The sequence below is a fragment of the Pristiophorus japonicus genome, chromosome 1, assembly GCF_044704955.1.
Source record: "Pristiophorus japonicus isolate sPriJap1 chromosome 1, sPriJap1.hap1, whole genome shotgun sequence".
Lineage (NCBI taxonomy): Eukaryota > Metazoa > Chordata > Chondrichthyes > Pristiophoridae > Pristiophorus > Pristiophorus japonicus.
Genome location: NC_091977.1, coordinates 429,297,934 through 429,319,279, shown reverse-complemented (window position 1 = coordinate 429,319,279; position 21,346 = coordinate 429,297,934). Strand labels below are relative to the sequence as shown.

The 21,346-nt window shown below is 46.4% G+C and overlaps 1 protein-coding gene across 16 annotated transcripts in view; it reads left to right on the top strand.

The window, feature by feature from the left end:
* The window catches only part of dtna (dystrobrevin, alpha), a 709,829-nt gene that overhangs the window by 637,695 nt on the left and 50,788 nt on the right, over positions 1–21,346 (top strand). For 12 of the 16 annotated variants that reach the window (XM_070892657.1, XM_070892659.1, XM_070892667.1 and 9 more), the window contains one exon: positions 11,672–11,804. The exons of 1 other annotated variant lie outside the window; for it this stretch is intronic. In XM_070892657.1, the coding sequence (XP_070748758.1) occupies positions 11,672–11,804 (133 nt within the window). Of the gene's footprint in view, positions 1–11,671; positions 11,805–13,873; positions 13,913–21,346 lie in introns of all 16 variants that reach the window. 3 more of the 16 variants (XM_070892663.1, XM_070892665.1, XM_070892664.1) reach the window with 1 other exon arrangement.

The following is a 21,346-nucleotide window of genomic DNA, read 5'->3' as shown; positions in this document are numbered from 1 at the left end:
TCGGGATCTATTGGCCAACAGGAGGCGTGATAAGCAGCTTTGTAGGGAACCCCCTTGGATTCTGAGCATCCCCAGTTTGATTATCTGCACTGCTCGTTCGCCTAGCCGTTTGAGGCTGGCTTCAACGATGCCGTTCTGACATGGTTGATACCATTTCCTGCCATGAAGTCCTGCAATTCAATGCTTGTAAAGCACAAGCCATTGTCGCTGATCAAGACGTCCGGTAGACCATGGGTGGCGAACATTGCCCATAGACTTTCTATCGTGGCAGAGGATGTGCTTGAAGTGAGAATGTCGCACTTGATCCATTTAGAGTAGGCGTCTACTACAACCAAAAACATTTTACCCATGAAAGGACCTGCGTAGTCCTCATGGATGCGTGACCATGGCTTGGCGGGCCAGGACCAGGGGGGCTTCCCTGGGAGCATTGCCCAGCTAGGCACACGTGTTGCACCTGCGAACACAAAGTTCCAGGTCTGCATCTATCCCTGGCCGCCAAATGTGTGACCTGGCAATTGCCTTCATCATGACAATGCTCGGGTGCTCATTGTGGAGTTCTCAGATGAACGCCTCTCTGCCCATCTGGGGCATGACTACTCGGTTTCCCCATAGTAGGCAATCGGCCTGAATCGAGAGTTCATCCTTGCGCCTGTGAAATGGTTTAAATTCCTCAGGGCATGCCCCATACGTGGCTGCCCAGTCCCCATTCAGGACACATTCCTTGACTAAAGACAGTAGCAGGTCTCTATTTGTCCAGACTTTGATCTGACGGGCTGTCACGGGTGAGCCTTCGCTTTCGAAAACTTCAATGGCCATGACCATCTCAGCAGCATGCTCGGTTGCCCCCTCGGTGGTGGCGAGTGAGAGCCTGCTGAATGCATCGGCACAGTTTTCAGTGCCCAGTCTGTGCCGAATGGTAGAGTCATAGGCGGCTAACGTGAGTGCCCACTTCTGTATGTGGGCCGACGCATTGCATTTATAGCCTTGTTGTCAGCCAAAAGGAACGTTAGGGGTTTGTGATCTGTCTCCAGCTCAAATTTCCTGCCAAATAGGTACTGGTGCATTTTTTTTGCTGCATATACACATGCAAGCGCTTCCTTTTCTACCATCCCATAGCCCCTTTCTGCCTGGGACAGACTTCTGGAGGCATTAGCTACCGGCTGTAACTTACCCTTCGCATTCACATGCTGCAACACACACCCGACCCCATAGGACGACGCATCGCACGTTAAAACAAGTTTCTTACATGGGTCATATAGCGTTAACAGATTGTTGGAGCACAACAAATTGCGTGCTCTATCAAAAGCCCTTTCCTGGCTGTCTCCCCAGACCCATTCACAAGCTTTGCGTAGGAGCACGTGTAGCGGCTCTAACAGCATGCTCAATTTGGGAAGAAAGTTACCAAAATAGTTCAGGAGCCCCAGGAACGAACGCAGCTCCGTCGTGTTACGGGGTCTGGGTGCTCTCTGGATCGCTTCCATTTTGGACGCGGTAGGTCTGATCCCGTCTGCTGCTATCCTCATCCTCAGGAATTCTACCTCTGGAGCTAAGAAGATGCACTTCGCCTTTTTCAGTCGCAGACCTACTTGATCCATCTGCGCAGCACCTCCTCCAGGTTGTGGAGGTGTTCTTCAGTATCGCAACCCGTGATGAGGATGTCGTCCTGAAAAACCACCGTCCTTGGAATCGACTTGAGGAGACTTTCCATATTTTGTTGAAAGATCGCAGCGGCCGAGCGAATCCCAAACGGACATCTGTTGTACTCAAACAACCCCTTGTGTGTCGTGATGGTGGTCAGCTTCTTCAATTCACTTGCCAGCTCCTGGGTCATGTAAGCTGAGGTCAGATCCAATTTTGAAAAAGGTTTGCCACCGGATAGCGTCGCAAAGAGGTCCCCCGCTCTCGGTAGCGGGTACTGGTCTTGGAGTGACACCCGATTGATGGTGGCTTTGTAATCACCACATATCCTGACCGACCCATCCGCCTTGAGCACTGGCACAATCGGGCTCGCCCAGTCACTGAATTCGACTGGCGAGATGATGCCTTCCCTCAGCAGGCGGTCCAATTCGCCTTCTATCTTTTCCCGCATCATGTACGACACCGCTCTGGCCTTGTGGTGTACTGGCCTGGCGTCCGGGTTTATGTGAATCACTACCTTGGTCCCCATGAAGGTGCCAATGCCGGGTTGAAATAATGAGTCAAATTTGTCCAAGACCTGTGATTATGATATTCGCTCCACAGAAGAAATTGCATTGTCATCGCCCCATTTCCAGTTCATGACAGCAAGCCAACTCCTTCCCAGTAGTGCGGGACCGTCCCCTGGGACAATCCAGAATGGCAACCCGTTCTCCGAATCTTTGTGGGTCACGACTATCATGGCACTGCCTAGCACCGGAATGATCTCCTTTGTATATGTCCGTAGCTGTGCGTAAATCGGCAATAATTTTGGCCTCCTGGCCTTGGACGCCCACAACTTGTCGAACTGTTTGATACTCATCAGGGACTGGCTGGCCCCCGTGTCTAGCTCCATTGATACTGGGATGCCATTGAGGAGCACTTCCATCATTATCGGTGGCGTCCTGGTGTATGAACTGTATATGTGCTCCACATGAACTCGCTGAGCTTCAGCTTCCAGCGATTTTCCCCAGTATTCATTTGGCCTCTGATACGTCCTTACTACACAGTATAAATGCACACGAGGCCCATGCTTGAGAGAAGGTCAGTCTGTGACCTGTCCTTTATTCCTTAGCTCTCAAGTGATGAAGGTGGGTGGAGCTTCCCCTTTTATACCTGAAGGTCCAGGTTAGGAGTGTCTCCCACCTAGTGGTCAGTGTTCTCACGGTGTACAACTTAGGTCAGTTTATACATGGGTTACAATGCTGGTTGAATACATGACATCACCTCCCCCCCCAAAATTTTATTGGGATCACAGGTTGAGTCTCTCTGGTGGTTTACGCTCCCTTGTAGAGCGCCTGAGTTGGGGCTCCGGTTGTTGGGCGCTGGCCTGAGTGTCTGCTGTTTGCAGTGCCTCAGGCCTGTCCAGACTGCCCACAGTGACTGGGCTCTCCTCCCTTTGGTTCCGGTGTTTGGTCACCTGTGGTGGAGTGAACTCTATATCGTGTTCTTCCTCTGCTTCTTCGATGGGGTTGCTGAACCTCCTTTTTTTTTGATCCACATGTTTGCGGCATATTTGTCCATTGGTAAGTTTAACTACCAGAATCCTATTTCCCTCTTTGGCAACCACAGTGCCTGCGAGCCATTTGGGCCCTGCAGCGTAGTTGAGGACAAAAACAGGATCATTTACATCAATACATCGCGCCCTCGCATTCCTGTCATGGTCGTGATATTGTGACTAGCGCCTGCTCTCGACAATTTCTTTCATGGTTGGGTGTATAAGGGATAATCGGGTTTTGAGCGTCCTTTTCATTAGTAGCTCTGCGGTTGGAACCCCTGTGAGCGAGTGTGGTCGGGATCTATAGGCCAACAGGAGGCATGATAAGCGGGTTTGTAGGGAACCCCCTTGGAATCTGAGCATCCCCTGTTTGATTATCTGCACTGCTCGTTCTGCCTGGCCGTTTGAGGCCGGCTTGAACGGTGCCGTTCTAACATGGTTAATTCCATTGCCTGCCATGAAGTCCTGGAATTCAGTGCTTGTGAAGCACGGGCCATTGTCGCTGACCAAGATGTCCGGTAGACCGTGGGCGGCGAACATTGCCCGTAGACTTTCTGTCGTGGCAGAGGATGTGCTTGAATTTAAAATGTCACACTCGATCCATTTGGAGTAGGCTTCTACTACAACCAAAAACATTTTCCCCGTGAAAGGACCTGCGTAGTCCACATGGATGCGTGACCAAGGCTTGGCGGGCCATGGCCAGGGGTTAAGGGGGGCTTCCCTGGGCGCATGGCCCAGCTGGGCACACGTGTTGCACCTGCGAACACAAAGTTCCACATCTGCGTCTATCCCTGGCCACCAAACGTGTGACCTGGCAATTGCCTTCATCGTGACAATGAATGGGTGCCCATTGTGGAGTTCTCTGATGAACACCTCTCTGCCCATCTGGGGCATGACTACGCGGTTTCCCCAAGTAGGCAATCGGCCAGAATCGAGAGTTCATCCTTGCGCCTGTGAAATGATTTAAATTTCTCAGGGCATGCCCTGTACGTGGCTGCCCAGTCCCCATTTAGGACACATTTCTTGACTAGAGACAAAAGCGGGTCTCTATTTGTCCAGACTTTGATCTGACGGGCTGTCACAGGTGAGTCTTCGCTTCCGAAAGCTTCAACAGCCATGACCATCTCAGCACCATGCTCGGTAGCCCCCTCAGTGGTGGCTAGTGGGAGCCTGCTGAGTGCATCGGCGCAGTTTTCGGTGCGCAGTCTGTGCCGAATTGTGTAGTCATAGGCAGCTAACGTGAGTGCCCACCTCTGTTTGCGGGCCGATGCGTTTGCATTTATGGCCTTGTTGTCGGCCAAAAGGGACGTTAGGGGTTTGTGATCTGTCTCCAGCTCAAATTTCCTGCCAAACATGTACTGGTGCATTTTCTTTACCGCATATACACATACGAGTGCCTCCTTTTCTACCATTCCGTAGCCCCTTTTTGCCTGGGACAGACTCCTGGAGGCATAAGCTACCGGCTGTAACTGACCCTTGGCATTGACATGCTGCAACACACACCCGACACCATAGGACGACACATCGCACGTTAACACAAGTTTCTTACATGGGTCATATAGCGTTAACAGATTGTTGGAACATAACAAATTGCGTGCTCTATTAAAAGCCCTTTCCTGGCTGTCCCCCCAGACCCATTCGCGACCTTTGTGTAGGAGCACATGTAGCGGCTCTAGCAGCGTGCTCAATTTGGGAAGAAAGTTACCAAAATAGTTCAGGAGCCCCAGGAACGAATGCAGCTCCGTCGTGTTACGGGGTCTGGGTGCTCTCTGGATCGCTTCCGTCTTGGACACAGTAGGTCTGATCCCATCTGCTGCTACCCTCATCCCCAGGAATTCTACCTCTGGAGCTAGGAAGACGCACTTCGCCTTTTTCAGTCGCAGACCTACCCGGTCCAGTCTGCGTAGCACCTCCTCCAGGTTGTGGAGGTGTTCTTCAGTATCGTAACCCGTAATGAGGATGTCGTCCTGAAAAACCACCGTCCCTGGAATCGACTTGAGGAGGCTTTCCATATTTCGTTGGAAGATCGCGGCGGCCGAGCGAATCCCGAACGGACATCTGTTGTACTCAAACAATCCCTTGTGTGTCGTGATGGTGGTCAGCTTCTTCGACTCACTCGCCAGCTCCTGGGTCATGTAAGCTGAGGTCAGGTCCAATTTTGAAAAAGGTTTGCCACCGGATAGCGTCGCAAAGAGGTCCTCCGCTCTCGGTAGCGGGTACTGGTCTTGGAGTGACACCCGATTGATGGTGGTCTTGTAATCGCCACATATCCTGACCGACCCATCCGCCTTGAGCACCGGCACAATCGGGCTCGCTCAGTCACTGAATTCGACTGGCGAGATGATGCCTTCCCTCAACAGGCGGTCCAATTCGCCTTCTATCTTTTCCCGCATCACGTACGGCACCGCTCTGGCCTTGTGGTGTACTGGTCTGGCGTCCGGATTTATGTGAATCACTACCTTGGCCCCCATGAAAGTGCCAATGCCGGGTTGAAATAATGAGTCAAATTTGTCCAGGACCTGTGAGCATGATACTCGCTCCACAGAGGAAATTGCATTGACATCGCCCCATTTCCAGTTCATGACAGCAAGCCAACTCCTCCTCAGCAGTGCGGGACCGTCCCTTGGGACAATCCAGAGTGGCAGTCTGTTCTCCGAATCTTTGTGGGTCACGACTACCGTGGCTCTGCCTAGCACCGGAATGATCTGCTTTGTGTAAGTCCGTAGCTGTGCGTCAATTGGCGATAATTTTGGCCTCCTGACCTTGGATGCCCACAACTTTTCGAACTGTTTGATACCCATCAGGGACTGGCTGGCACCCGTGTCGAACTCCATTGATACTGGGATGCCATTGAGGAGCACTTTCATCATTATCGGTGGCGTCCTAGTGTATGAACTGTATACGTGCTCCACATGAACTCGCTGAACTTCAGCTTCCAGCAATTTCCCCCAGTGTCCATTTCTGCAATTTCTGCAGGTATTTTGCTCATCTCTGCAAACTCCGGCTGAATGTATGCCTCCACACCTCCAGCATGAGTTGCGGTTTGAAACAAAAGGTCCCTTGCCAGTCAATCGTCCCTGACTGCCCCTGTTATTGTCCTTGAGTGCACCATTAACAGGTGTTGATGGCCCCATTACTGGCCGCATTGTCCTTTGCAATGGTGTGAATCGCTGTTCAGCTTGCCATTGTCTCTGTCGAACTCCCCCTCTGGGTTCGACTACATGTTGGGGCATGCCTGACTGCCCTTGTCTGCCTGGAGAACTGTGTGCTGCTTCAACAATGTTGAATCTCTGTCCCAACCATTCCTTAACACAGTACCTCTCGTCTGTTCTGCTAGTGGCCATGCTCGCGTGGTTTAAATCCCAGTTTCTTGTCGCCATTGATACGTCCTTACTACACAGTATAAATGCACACGAGGCCCATGCTTGAGAGAAGGTCAGTCTGTGACCTGTCCTTTATTCCTTAGCACTCAAGTGATGAAGGTGGGTGGAGCTTCCCCTTTTATACCTGAAGGTCCAGGTTAGGAGTGTCTCCCACCTAGTGGTCAGTGTTCTCACGGTGTGCAACTTAGGTCAGTTTATACATGGGTTACAATGCTGGTTGAATACATGACAGCCTTGTAGGGCTTACTTCGGGCCTGTCCTCCTCGTACATCAAATTGGCTGCAGGCTTCCTGCAAATACGCGCAAGTGACCGCTGACATTGCAGTTTCTGTGGATATATTGCTGATACCTGCAAGCTCTGGCTGGGTGTTTGCCTCCACACCTCCAACATGAGCCGTTGTTGGAAACAAAAGGTCCATTACCAGTCAATCGTCTCTGACTGTCTTTGTAACTGTCCTTAAACGCACCATTGACAGGTGTTGATGGCCCCATTACTGGCCGCATTGTCCCATGCGATGGCATGAATCGCCGTTCAGTTAGCCATTGTCTCTGTTGAATTCCCCCTTTGGGTTTGACTGCATGCTCGGGCATGTCCAATTGTCCCTGTCTACCTGAAGAACTGTGTGCCGCGTTAACAATGTTGACTCCCTGACAATTTGCTGCATTTAAACCAAGATTTTTGTCAAACATCATTCTGGTCTCTTCCTCCCCTGAGATAAATGTCTGGGCCATCAAAGCCGCCGTTTCCAGGGTCAAGTCTTTGGTCTCAATCAGTTTCCTGAAAACCCCAGCGTGCCCGATGCCCTCAATGAAAAAGTCTCACAGCATCTCTGCTCTGCATGCATCTGGGAACTTACATTGGCTCGCCAGAGGTCTGCCACGAAGTCTGGAACGCTTTGCCCTCCTCGCCGCCGGTGCATGTAAAACAGGTGTCTCGCCATGTGCATGCAGCTCGCTGGTTTAAAGTGTTCCCCGATCAACTTACTGAGGTCTTCAAAAGTCTTGTCCGCCGGCTTCTCTGGCTCTAGAAGGTCTTTCATCAGGGAGTACGTCCTGGATCCACAAACCATCAGGAGATGCGTATGTCGGCCGAATCCTGTCCCAGCCATTCCTTAGTGACAAAACTTTGCTGTAGCCTCTCAATAAAATTGTCCTAATCATCACCAACACAGTACCTCTCGTCTGTGCTGCTAGTGGCCATGCTCGCGTGGTTTAAATCCCAGTTTCTCGTCGCCAATAATATGTCCTTACTATACAGTATAAATGCACATGAGGCCCATACTAGAGAGAAGGTTACTCTCTGACCAGTAACTTTATTAGCCAGCACTGAACTGGAGAAGATGGGTGTAGCTTCCCCTTTTATACTTGAAAGTCCAGGTTAGGAGTGTCTCCCGCAAGTTCACCAAGGCTCACACTGTCTGTGGTGCAACGCCGGACTTAACGCCAACGCTCCTCCGGGGCTTCCTGTCGGCGAAAGTTCTTCGCTCTGTCGCTAATGTTATCCCGGCACTAACTTTTGTGGCCCATCGCGAATTGCACCTGGAAATCCCGAAAACCCTAAATCCAGCCCAGCCCAACCACAAGCCCAGGATCTGCTTTCTCAACCTACCCCGCCACCTTCAAAGATTTGTGCACATATACCTCTAGGTCTCTCTGTTCATGCACCCACTTTAGGATTATACCCTTTAGTTTATATTTCCCCTCCTTTTTCTTTCTACCAAAATGTATCACTTTACACTTTTCTGCGTTAAATTTCATCTGCCACGTGCCCACCCATTCACCAGCCTGTCTATGTCCTCTTGAAGTCTATCACTATCCTCCTCAATGTTCACCATACGTCCAAGTTTTGTATCATCTGCAAATTTTGAAATTGTGCATTGTACACCCACATTTAAGTCATTAATATATATCAAATAAAGCAGTGGTCCCAGAATCGACCCCTGGGGAATACCATTGTATACCTTCCTCCAGTCCAAAAAACAATCATTCACCACTACTCTCTGTTTCCTGTCACTTAGCCAATTTCGTATCCATGCTGCCACTATCCCTTTTATTCCATGGTTTCAATTTTGCTGGAAAGCCTATTATGTGGCACTTTGTCAAACGTCTTTTGGAAATCCATATACACCACATCAACCACATTGCCCTCATCAACTCTCTCTGTTACCTCATCAAAATACTTGATCAAGTGGCTTTGTGAGCACCGCATAGAAATCCTGAGATCTTCTATAACTACAGTGCTACTTAATGTGCAGTTGTGCGACCATGCCCAGCGCATCATGATGGTGAATGTCCGTTATCTTGCGCCAGTCTGGTGTGTCAGCAGTTTTCCAGCCACCACATAAAACCCGACGGTGGCTGCTCGGAGATGAGGTCTATCTACTCTGCAACCCCATCACTCATGCTCAGCACTCATATAATGATAGCCATGCTGCCACCAGGAACGTCATTGAACAGACCTCCAGTACTTACCGGAGTGAGTGTCCCATATCGTGGTGGTCTGCTGCATTCTCCACAACTTGACCATCATGAAGGCGCAGCCCTTGCCACCAGGGATTGTGGGACCACCTCAGGAGGAGGAGGAAGAGGATGAGGAGGAGGGAGGGAGGCGGCAGGCAGCAAATCTCCATTCCCAAATTCCAGTGAATGAAACTCCAGATCCCTATTGCACACCACTTACCCATCATACCATCCCTCTGTCATGGAACTTCATACCGTCCTCCTGGGCACAAAGCTGAGATGAGAGCCACCACAAAACACACATTCCAAACAAAATTCATAAATTTATCCAAATCCAATCAAAATGAGAAGATCAGATATTCATCCATGTCCATTCCCGTAATGTCTGCCTTTCCTGTTCCTTTTCCTAGTCTCGTGCCCCCAAGCAGTGCTCCCCTAGTGGCTGCAGCATGGCTTGTGGAAAGCTGCTGACTTTCAGTGGGGGAGATGGCAGATGGCCTTGCACGGCGACCTCGACTAGTTCTGGACCTCGAAGGCCCGGCTGCAAACTGCACCATCTTGGCATAAGCGGCAGCAGTCTCAGTTGACAGGCAGCAGCAAGGGCAATAGTGGAATGGCAATGGTGAGAGTAGGAATGCTGTCATCCTGAGACAGGACAGCAGGTTCTTGCTCCACTGACCCACTGCCACTCTACCGGAGCGGCACTTCAGGATTCCTAGCAATGTGTTGGAAGACAGATTGCTGGCTTGCTGCAACACCCTGTAAACACCTTTCGAGACTCGTTAACCCAGCGACAATGGCAGCAGTCTGAGCTACTACAGCAGTGAGATGTTGGGTCATTTTCACCTGTGCTACAATGGAAGCTGCAAGATCATCCACCACACCCAGTATCATCTGTTTGTTCACGAGGTCTCTCCTGGAATTGTCCATTATTTTCATCCTGGAAATCATGGTCTCCAAGCTCTGCACAAAGCACCGTTCAATGTCAGAGCCAGACTCTTCAAAAGAGTTTTGTATGCAAACTCGCCTTCCGGGGAGCTGGTACCCGAGCTACCCATTCCCCGCTGGCCTGGTTGCAACCCACTCATGCTCGGTGATTCACCATGTGCAGATCCCACCTCTTTACTACCCTCTAACGTCTGTGTAGTGCCATTTTCTGAGCTGGTGTCTGCAAGTGTCAGATGCATTGCCGGTGTCTCTTCTTGTTTGTCTCCTCCTTCAGTTTGCTGATGATGAGGGACAGGCTGGCCTGCTGGCAGTTTTTGGCTGTCTGAAAGCAGAAAGGCACAAGGGTCGGGTTATGATGAGGGGACGGGGGGGAAAGCGAGCTATCCATTCATACACCATCAGCAGCTTGTAAGTGAGAGAGTATCGTCGCCGAGAGCGTGCAGAAATCAAGCGCAGGCAGCGGAAGGAGCGTGCGGCAAACAAGCCCCCTGCCCACCCTTTCCCTCAACGACTACCTGTCCGACCCGTGACAGAGACTGTGGTTCTCGTACTGGACTGTACAGCCATCTAAGAACTCATGCTAAGAGTGGAAGCAAGTCTGCCTCAATTCCGAGGGACTGCCGATGATAGGTAAGTGAGAAGAGATTGTGGGACGAGGGGGAAGTGGGATGTGAGAGGAAGTATTAGGTATGGCCATTACGTCATCATCAGCAATGGTTTTACCTTCTCTGGTAGCCACAGACTCCATCATTGCCCCTCCAATGATTTCAAGCACAGATTTCTCCAGGTCCGTTAGGTTCTCTATTGTGGCTTGGCCACCTCCCATCTGCTGTTGCTCCCTCCTGTTATGAACCACCTTGGCCTGCAAGAGAAAGAGAAGTGTATCAGTGCAATGTGTTTGGGTGATGTGCCTTCCATAGTTGAATTACTGGCAGTGTGTGCAAGGTGTAAAATGTGGGTGTGAGTATTGCAGAAGTGGTAAGTTTGAGGGTGAAGTGAAGCACTGCTTGAGGTATGAATAGTAATAGCTAGAGATTGTTGGTAGGTGAAGGATGGGGGTGTGGTCCATTGAGCAATGTGTGAGGCTTGTGATGCAAATAGTCAGATATGGCATTTGCTGAAGCCTTCACTCACCTTGACCAGCCATGTGAGGACATTAAACTTTTTTCGGCACTGGATCCAGGTCCTTGGGACCACATAGATAGCCGTGACGGATTCAGTAATCTCTTCCCACAACCTTCAACAAATGACCTTAGATAGCCTCTTGCTTCCCTGAGGGTAAAGGGCAGCCTGCCTTCATTGCACCCCCAGGGCGAAGGCCTCTAGTGCAGTATCTGAAAATCTTCTAGCTTGTTCTCTCGGTTGTTGTGCCATGGCTTGCTCCAGAGTGAGAATGAGGTGCTCCTGCAACAAAGCACCTTCCCTTTGAGTAGAGCAGAGAGCCTAGGCCAAACTTTATTGGGCATTAGACTGCACCCAATATTGCCGTCCCGCCCCATTAAGCACTAAGCCAATCAGCAGCGCATTTAGCTCCAATCATGTTAATGAGCAGGAAGCACGAATTTTGCTTGCTGCCTGGACCACTTCGAAGAGGCGCAGGCAAATAGCGCTGGCCAGTGACACTGCCCATTTCAAGCCTTATCCAATTTTTGGCCCGAATGTATTAAGAGACAAAGGTGCCAGTATTTATGGTTTCTTTCTTTGTAAGTGTTACAGAAGATGGTGAATTATATGTCAGAACTGATGATGAAAGTTATGAAAATGAATCTGTCCATCAACTTGAGCATGAGTTGAAGCTGGAGGAGTACCTGAAGCAAAAACTGCAGGATGAGAGCTATCAGGTGAGATAGGACAATATGTTAAATAATTGATGCCTAGGATCTGCTGCATGCCACATTTTGTGGCAGCCAATTTGGGGAGAGAAAATAAGATGGTGCTACTTGTATGCAGGACCTCGTTTAAGTAGAATAATTATTAAAATAAGGTCACTAAATTTCAAGTTTGTGGGAAAGGTTCCACCAACTGCGCACACCTCGCCCATAAAAATAGGCACAAGTTGGCTTCTTACAGGGAGGTGAAAGCTTCTCCTACTGGTTTGTATTTTGGATGACATTTTGCTCCATGTGTTAGTTGGTTTTCTGGAGTATGGTCGACTCCAGACTGCTATTTTTATATTTTAAAGAGGTGGGAGTTCTTGTTGAGTCTTTGCTTCATTATTCATTGGTCACAGCTGGAGGAACCTGTTGCACAAAATGAAGTGAAACATCTGCAAAGCTTTACTGACAATGTGGAACTGACCAACAAAAATATGTTCACAATAGTGCAAATCAATCAAAAAGGAAATCAGTCCCTCTTTACCAAACGCAGCTGTCCTTTGAACTATTTACAAGTTCTAGTCAGCCAGAGTGAAGCTGCCACCCAATTTGTGCATCCCAAATTTGAAGACTTGCATAGAACTTTGTTTTGGAATCTTGTCACCCTGGTATTCAGTAAAAAAAAACACTGATATATAGGAATAAAACAATGCCCTGAATTTCCTCAGACTTTCTGTCGCTGGGCCACCATGACTTTGCCGGAAGTGCAACGGGGTTTCCATTACACTTTCTTGGAATTTGGTGTTTCTATTTATATAGTCTCCAAATAGTAATTTAATAGGAAGTTAAAATTAACTAGAAGACCTATGTATTAGGGGCATGGAATCTCATTCAGTCCTTCCATGTGGGAAAACTATCCAAATTTGGCATCCATCCAACAAAATGTGTTTTGCCAGAAACCAGAAATTGTTAATACTATTTAGAGTTATTTCTATAATAGAATTAAAGTCTGGTTAAAATGGAACTGATAATTTAATCTTTGGTACCAATGGTGCTGCAATGTATCAGGTACCAGCCCCCAGTATTATGGTGCACCATCTGCACAATGCCTATGTACACTATGCACAATATCCCAATGTGAAAGCGCTCAGGCACTTTGAGACTGTGCAGCATTGTGCAGTAGGCTCATTAAAGCTCCGATTTTAATTCGAATGAGGAGAAACCCCTTTAATGCAGTGTACAGTGCTCTAGCTAAGTACTTGCTCCAAGATAAATTGCAAGTCATTGGGGATCATTTCCACCTTCACTGCCCGGACAGTAATCTGGTAGAGTGGACTACCTGACCACGATAGAATCCACCTAATTTTTATTCCAAACAGGCGGGTTCTATAACAGACGGGCGATCCACTCCACCAGATTACTGCCAAAAGTGAAAATTACCCCCGTTGATTCTCTGTTATATTCTATTGTAAAAAGTAAAGTAGTGAAAGTTCATACGGCCTTCTATGCAGATTCTTAAAGCTGTACTTTATCTGTTATTTATGCCCATGTGTCTAGTGAACGGCGTTAGGGCGCTGATTTGCGAGGAGCTATGGGTGTGGCTATGGACATTCTCTGTTTGCAGGTTCTGGAGGAGGAGGATCATAGTTGGCATGCAATTATCAGATGCTGATCTACATTTGCTCAATTAAAGCTGGTGTTAGTTTTTTTGTTGAAATAGATTGACTGGGAAATGTGCTAAGCTGAAAGAAGATTCATTTAACTTCTTTTAAGTAAATTTTCATTCTACTTTCTATTTTGGTTTCAAATAATATTCCTATGGGAGCAGAGCTGTAATATCAATATCCATACTAGATACTTTAAGTTTTCTTTCAACTTATTTCCTGTCTTACTGCCTCACCATGTATGCAATGTAGGGAGCTTACTGCTAAATACTATACTATATATTCTTTTTCCTTTTCACCACATATCTATTTGAAGTTACATATTTTATTTGCACATCCCATATTTAAAAACACCTTTATTATTTTTGAGTGCTCACATTACTTACTCTTTGGGCTGTCTCTCTTTCTCCTTATTTTATCTGCTATTTACAGGTCAGTTTGCAGGGGTGAACAGACTCTTCTGTGTCCTGCGTAAGTAATTTTTATCTATCATTATTACATTGGCTCTCACTACTGGCTTTCTAATGCAGATTTTCTAAGAGCAGTACGATTTCTGGTAAGATACCATACCGATTTTGCTGAATATTTGTGTGACACAGAACAGATTATCCCATCTCAAGGTATTGTATTTTAATCCTTATTCTTTCCCAGCACCCTCCATGCAATTATATTGTCACTGTTGATCACTGAGGGATGAATGCAAGCTTTTGGGCACCTTGTGACACTTGATATCAAATTTTGTTTGATAACATAGAAACATAGAAACTAGGAGTAGTAGTAGGCCATTCGGCCCTTCGAGTCTACACCACCATTCAACATGATCATGGCTGACCCTTTATCTCAACACCATATTCCCGCTTTTTCCCCATACCCCTTGATGTCTTTTGTTTCTAGAAATCTATCGATCTCCCTCTTAAATATATTCAGTGACTTGGCCTCCACAGCCTTCTGTGGTAGGGAATTCCACAGGTTCACCACCCTCTGAGTGAAAAAAATTCTCCTCATCTTGATCCTAAATTTCCTACCCCATATCCTGAGACTAGGACCCCTTGTTCTAGACTTCCCAGCCACGGCAAACATCCTCCCTGCATCCAGTCTATTCAACCCCGTCAGAATTTTATACGTTTCAATGAGATCCCCTTTCCTTCTTCTAAACTCGAGTGAATACAGGCCAAGTCGACCCAATCTCTCCTCATACGACAGTCCTGCCATCCCAGGAATCACTCTGGTGAATCTTCGCTGCACTCCCTCTATGGCAAGTATATCCTTTCTTCAGTAAGGAGACCAAAACTGCACACAATACTCCAGGTGTGGTCTCACCAATGCCCTGTATAACTGTAGTAAAACATCCTTGCTCCTGTTCTCAAATCCACTTGCAATGAAGGCCAACATACCATTTGCCTTCCTAACTGCTTGCTGCACCTGCATGTTTGCTTTCAATGACTGGTGTACCAGGACACCCAGGTGCCTCTGTACATCGACACTTCCGAAGCCATTACCATTTAAATAATACTTTGTCCTTATGTTTTTCCTACCAAAATGGATAACTTCACATTTATCCACTTTATACTGCATCTGCCATGTGTTTGCCCACTCACTCAACCGATATAAATCGCCTTGTAGCATCATTGCATCCTCCTCGCAACTCACAATCCCACCTAGTTTTGTGTCGTCAGCAAACTTGGCAATATTACATTTGGTTCCCTCATCCAAATCATTTATATATATTGTGAATAGCTGGGGCCCAAGCACTGATCCCTGTCGTACCCTACTAATCACTGCCCGCCACCCCAAAAAAAATGGTTTATTCCTACTTTCTGTTTCCTGTCAGTTAACCAATTGTCAATCCAAGCCAATACATTACCCCCAATCCTATGTGCTTTAATTTTGCACACTAACCTCTTATATGGGACTTTATCAAAGGCCTTATGAAAATCTAAATACACTGCATCCACTGGTTCTCCCATATCTATTCTATCAGTTACATCCTCAAAAAACTCCAGTAGGTTTGTCAAACATGATTTTCCTTTCATAAATCCATGTCGACTTTGTTTGATCCCGTTGATATTATCTAAGTGTGCCATGATCACATCCTTTACAATAGACTCCAGCATTTTCCCTATGACTGATGTTAGGCTAACCGGTCTGTAGTTCCCTGTTTTCTCTCTCCCTCCTTTTTTAAATAGTGGGGTTACATTTGCCACTCTCCAATCATCAGGAACTGTTCCATAATCGATAGAATTTTGGAAGATGACAATTAAAGCATCTACTATTTCCATGGCTACCTCTTATAGTACTCTGGGATGCAGATCATCAGGCCCTGGGGATTTATTGGCCTTCATTCCTATAAGTTTCTCCAGCACTATTTTCTTACTAATAATCATTTCCTTTAATTCCTATTGCTCACTAGACCCTTAGTTCCCTGGAATATCTGGGACGTTATTTGTTTCCTCTTCCGTGAAGACAGAACCAAAGTATTTATTTAATTGTTCTGCCATTTCCTTATTCCCCATTACAAATTCTCCCATTTCGGTCTGTAAAGGACTTACATTTGTCCTCACTAATCTTTTTCTTTTTATGTACTTGTAGAAACTTTTACAATCGGTTTTTATGTTCCTTGCAAGTTTGCTCTCAGACTCTATTTTTTCCCTCTTAATCAATCTCTTGGTCCTTTTTTGCTGAAATCTAAACTGCTCCCAATCCTCAGGCTTGTTACTTTTTCTGGCAACTTTGTATGACTCCTCTTTGGATCTAATATTATCCTTAATTTCTTTTGTTAGCCGTGGTTGGGCCACTTTTCCTTTTGTGTTTTTACGCAACAAAGGACTGTATAACTGTTGCAATTCATGCAATCGTTCCTTAAATGTTAGCCATTGCCTATTCACCATCTTAGACTGGGTGATGTGTAATGAGAAAGGACTAATTAGCAATCTTGTTGTGTGAGGCCCCTTGGGGAAAAGTGACCATAATATGGTAGACTTCTTATTAAGATGGAGAGTGACACAGTTAATTCAGAGACTAGGGTCCTGAAGTTAAGGAAAGGTAACTTCGATAGTGTGAGACATGAATTGGCTAGAATAGACTGGCAAATGATACTTAAAGGGTTGACGGTGGATAAGCAATGGCAAACATTTAAAGATCACATGAATGAACTTCAACAATTGTACATCCCAATCTGGAGTAAAAATAAAACGGGGAAGGTGGCTCAACCGTGGCTAACAAGGGAAATTAAGGATAGTATTAAATCCAAGGAAGAGGCATATGAATTGGTCAGAAAAAGCAGCAAACCTGAGGACTGGGAGAAATTTAGAATTCAGCAGAGGAGGACAAAGGGTTTAATTAGGAGGGGGAAAGTAGAGTATGAGAGGAAGCTTGCTGGGAACATAAAAACTGACTGCAAAATCTTCTATTGATATATGAAGAGAAAATGATTAGTGAAGACAAATGTAGGTCCCTTGCAGTCAGAATCAGCTGAATTTATAATGGGGAACAAAGAAATGGCAGGCCAATTGAACAAATACTTTAGTTCTGTCTTTACGAAGGAAGAGACAAATAAACTTCCGGAAATGCTTGGGGACCGTGGGTCTAGTGAGAGGAAGGAACTGAAGGATATCCTTATTAGTCAGGAAATTGTGTTAGGGAAATTGATGGGATTGAAGGCTGATAGTCTGCATCCCAGTGTACTTAAGGAAGTGGCCCTAGAAATAGTGGATGCATTGGTGATCATTTTCCAGCATTCTATTGACTCTGGATCAGTTCCTATCGACTGGAGGGTAGCTAATGTAACACCACTTTTTAAGAAAGGAGGGAGAGCAAAAACGGGGAATTATAGACCGGTTAGCCTGACATCAGTAGTGGGGAAAATGTTGGAATCAATTATTAGAGATGAATTAGCAGCGCATTTGGAAAGCAGTGACATAATCGGTCCAAGTCAGCATGGATTTATGAAGGGGAAATCATGCTTGACAAATCTTCTAGAATTTTTTGAGGATGTAACTAGTAGAGTAGACAAGGGAAAACCAGTGGATGTGGGATATTTGGATTTTCAAAAGGCTTTTGACAAGATCCCACACAAGAGATTGGTGTGCAAAATTAAAGCACATGGTATTGGGGGTAATGTTTTGACATGGATAGAGAACCGGTCGGCAGACAGGAAGCAGAGAGTCGGGATAAGCGGGTCCTTTTCAGAAAGGCAGGCAATGACTAGTGGGGTGCCGCAGGGCTCAGTGCTGGGACCCCAGCTGTTTACAATATACATCAATGATTTAGATGAAGGAATTGAGTGTAATATCTCCAAGTTTGCAGATGACACAGCTCACACCGCCACTTGCTGGTGGCGGTGTGAGTTGTGAGGAGGATGCTAAGAGGTTGCAGGGTGACTTGGACAGGTTAGGTGAGTGGGCAAATGCATGGCAGATGCAGTATAACGTGGATAAATGTGATGCTATCCACTTTGGTGACAAAAAAACGAAGGCAGAATATTATCTGAATGATGGCAGATTAGGAAAAGGGAAGGTGCAACAAGACCTGGGTGTCATGGTACATCAGTCATTGAAAGTTGGCATGCAGGTACAGCAGGCGGTGAAAAAGGCAAATGGCATGTTGGCTTTCATAGCGAGGGGATTTGAGTATAGGAGCAGTTGTACAGGGCCTTGGTGAGGTCTCACCTGGAATATTATGTTCAGTTTTGGTCTCCTAATCTGAGGAATGACGTTCTTACTATTGAGGGAGTGCAGCGAAGGTTCACCAGACTGATTCCTGAGGTGGCAGGACTGACATATGAGGAGAGACTGGATCGACGGGGCCGTATTCATTGGAGTTTAGAAGGATGAGAGTGGGCCTCATAGAAACATATAAAATTCTAACGGGACTGGACAGGTTAGATGCAGGAAGAATGTTCCCGATGTTGGGGAAGTCCAGAACCAGGGGACACAGTCTAAGGATAAGGGGTAAGCCATTTAGGACCGAGATGAGGAGAAACCTTTTCACTCAGAGAGTTGTTAACCAGTGTAATTCTCTACAGCAGAGAGTTGTTGATGCCAGTTCGTTGGATATATTCAAGAGGGAGTTAGATATGGCCCTTACGGCTAAATGGATCAAGGGGTATGGAGAGAAAGCAGGAAAGGGGTACTGAGGTGAATGATCAGCCATGATCTTATTGAATGTAGTGCCGGCTCGAAGGGCTGAATGGCCTACTCCTGCACCTATTGTCTATGTTTCTATGTTTCATGCCTTTTAATGAATCTTCCCAATCTATCATAGCCAATTACATAAGAACATAAGAACATAAGAATTAGGAACAGGAGTAGGCCATCTAGCCCCTCGAGCCTGCTCCGCCATTCAATAAGATCATGGCTGATCTGGCCGTGGACTCAGCTCCACTTACCCGCCCTCTCCCCGTAACCCTTAATTCCCTTATTGGTTAAAAATCTTATCTATCTGTGACTTGAATACATTCAATGAGCTAGCCTCAACTGCTTTCTTGGGCAGAGGATTCCACAGATTCACAACCCTCTGGGAGAAGAAATTCCTTCTCAACTCGGTTTTAAATTGGCTCCCCCGTATTTTGAGGCTGTGCCCCCTAGTTCTAGTCTACCCTACCAGTGGAAACAACCTCTCTGCCTCTATCTTGTCTAACCCTTTCATGATTTTAAATGTTTCTATAAGATCACCCCTCATCCTTCTGAACTCCAACGAGTAAAGACCCAGTCTACTCAATCTGTCATCATAAGGTAACCCCCTCATCTCCGGAATCAGCCTAGTGAATCGTCTCTGTACCCCCTCCAAAGCCAGTATATCCTTCCTTAAGTAAGGTGACCAAAACTGCATGCAGTACTCCAGGTGCGGCCTTACCAATATCCTATACAGTTGCAGCAGGACCTCCCTGCTTTTGTACTCCATCCCTCTCGCAATGAAGGCCAACATTCCATTCGCCTTCCTGATTACCTGCTGCACCTGCAAACTAACTTTTTGGGATTCATGCACAAGGACCCCCAGGTCCCTCTGCATCTCAGCATGTTGTAATTTCTCCCCATTCAAATAATATTCACTTTTACTGTTTTTTTTCCCAAGGTGGATGACCTCACACTTTCCGACATTGTATTCCATCTGCCAAACCTTCACCCATTCACTTAACCTATCTAAATCTCTTTGCAGCCTCTCTGTGTCCTCTACACAACCAACTTTCCCACTAATCTTAGTGTCATCTGCAAATTTTGTTACACTACACTCTGTCCCCTCTTCCAGGTCATCTATGTATATTGTAAACAGTTGTGGTCCCAGCACCGATCCCTGTGGCACACCACAAACCACCGATTTCCAACCCGAAAAGGATCCATTTATCCAGACTCTCTGCTTTCTGTTCGCCAGCCAATTCTCTATCCATGCTAATACATTTCCTCTGACTCCGTGTACCTCTATCTTCTGCAGTAACCTTTTGTGTGGCACCTTATCGAATGCCTTTTGGAAATCTAAAAACACCACATCCATCGGTACACCTCTATCCACCATGCTCAAAGAATTCTAGTAAATTAGTTAAACATGATTTCCTCTTCATGAATCCATGCTGCGTCTGCTTGATTGCACTATTCCTATCTAGATGTCCCGCTATTTCTTCCTTAATGATAGTTTCAAGCATTTTCCCCACTACAGATGTTAAACTAACCGGCCTATAAGTACCTGCCTTTTGTCTGCCCCCTTTTTTAAACAGAGGCGTTATATTAGCTGCTTTCCAATCTGCTGGTACCTCCCCAGAGTCCCGCTGGTACCTCCCCAGAGTCCTCCCCAGAATTAATTCCTCATACCTTCGTAGTTTCCTTTGCTTAGATTTAGGACCCTAGTTTCGGATTGGACTACTTCACTTTCCATCTTAATAAAGAATTCAATGATGTTATGGTCACTCTTCCCTGAAGTACCCCGCACAACAAGACTGTTAATTAACCCCTTCTCATTGCACAATACCCCATCTAGGATAGTCTGTTCCCTAGTAGGTTTCTCAACATACTGGTCTAAAAAACCATCTTGTACATACTCCAGGAATTCATCTGCCGCAGTATTATTACTAATTTGGTTTGGCCAGTCTATATGTAGATTAAAGTCACCTACGATTACCGTAGTACCCTTGTTACATGCATTTCTAATTTCCTGTTTGATGCCACCCCCGACACTACCACTACTGTTTGGAGGGCTAAAGACAACTCCCACCAATGTTTTCTGCCCTTTGGTGCTCCTTCGCTCCACCCAGACTGATTCTACATCTTAATTTTCTGAGCTAATATCCTTTCTCACTATTGCTCTGATTTTATCCTTTACCAACAATGCCACACCACCCCCTCTTCCTTTTTGCCTGTCCTTCCTAAATATCGAATATCCTTGGATATGCAGTTCCCAACCCTGTGAAGCACCTTGGGACATTTTACCATGTTAAAGGTGTTCTGTAAATGCAAGTTGTTGTTGTTGAACGTGCCCAACTAATTGTATCCTCATGGATCGTATTGATTCTGGCCCTGGTCACAAGATGTAGCTGACTGGTGCCGGAAAGGCCACCTGTCCAATCAGTTTATTGCCAGTCGCTCAGAAAAAGTAAAACTTTCCCAAGGAAGTTTGAGTGTAAAGCTTGGATTTTCCTTTCAATTACTACCCATTTTCAGGCAGGTTTGGGGTTCCCATTGCATTTTCCTTAACACCAACTCTAACTTGACCCTAATTGTTATCGCCACTTCAAAAATGATAGTATAAATAGCAATGTCCAAAAAACAAATAGCAATGTACATTGAGCAAGCCATTTTGTTTGCTGGAACTAAATATCGGTGTTACTTTGTCTGCATTTCAATTTTATCTGGTGACGTGGAAGTTCTGTCGGCACTTTTCCTGCCATATGGAGTTAACTCCTACAAGCTAAATTTA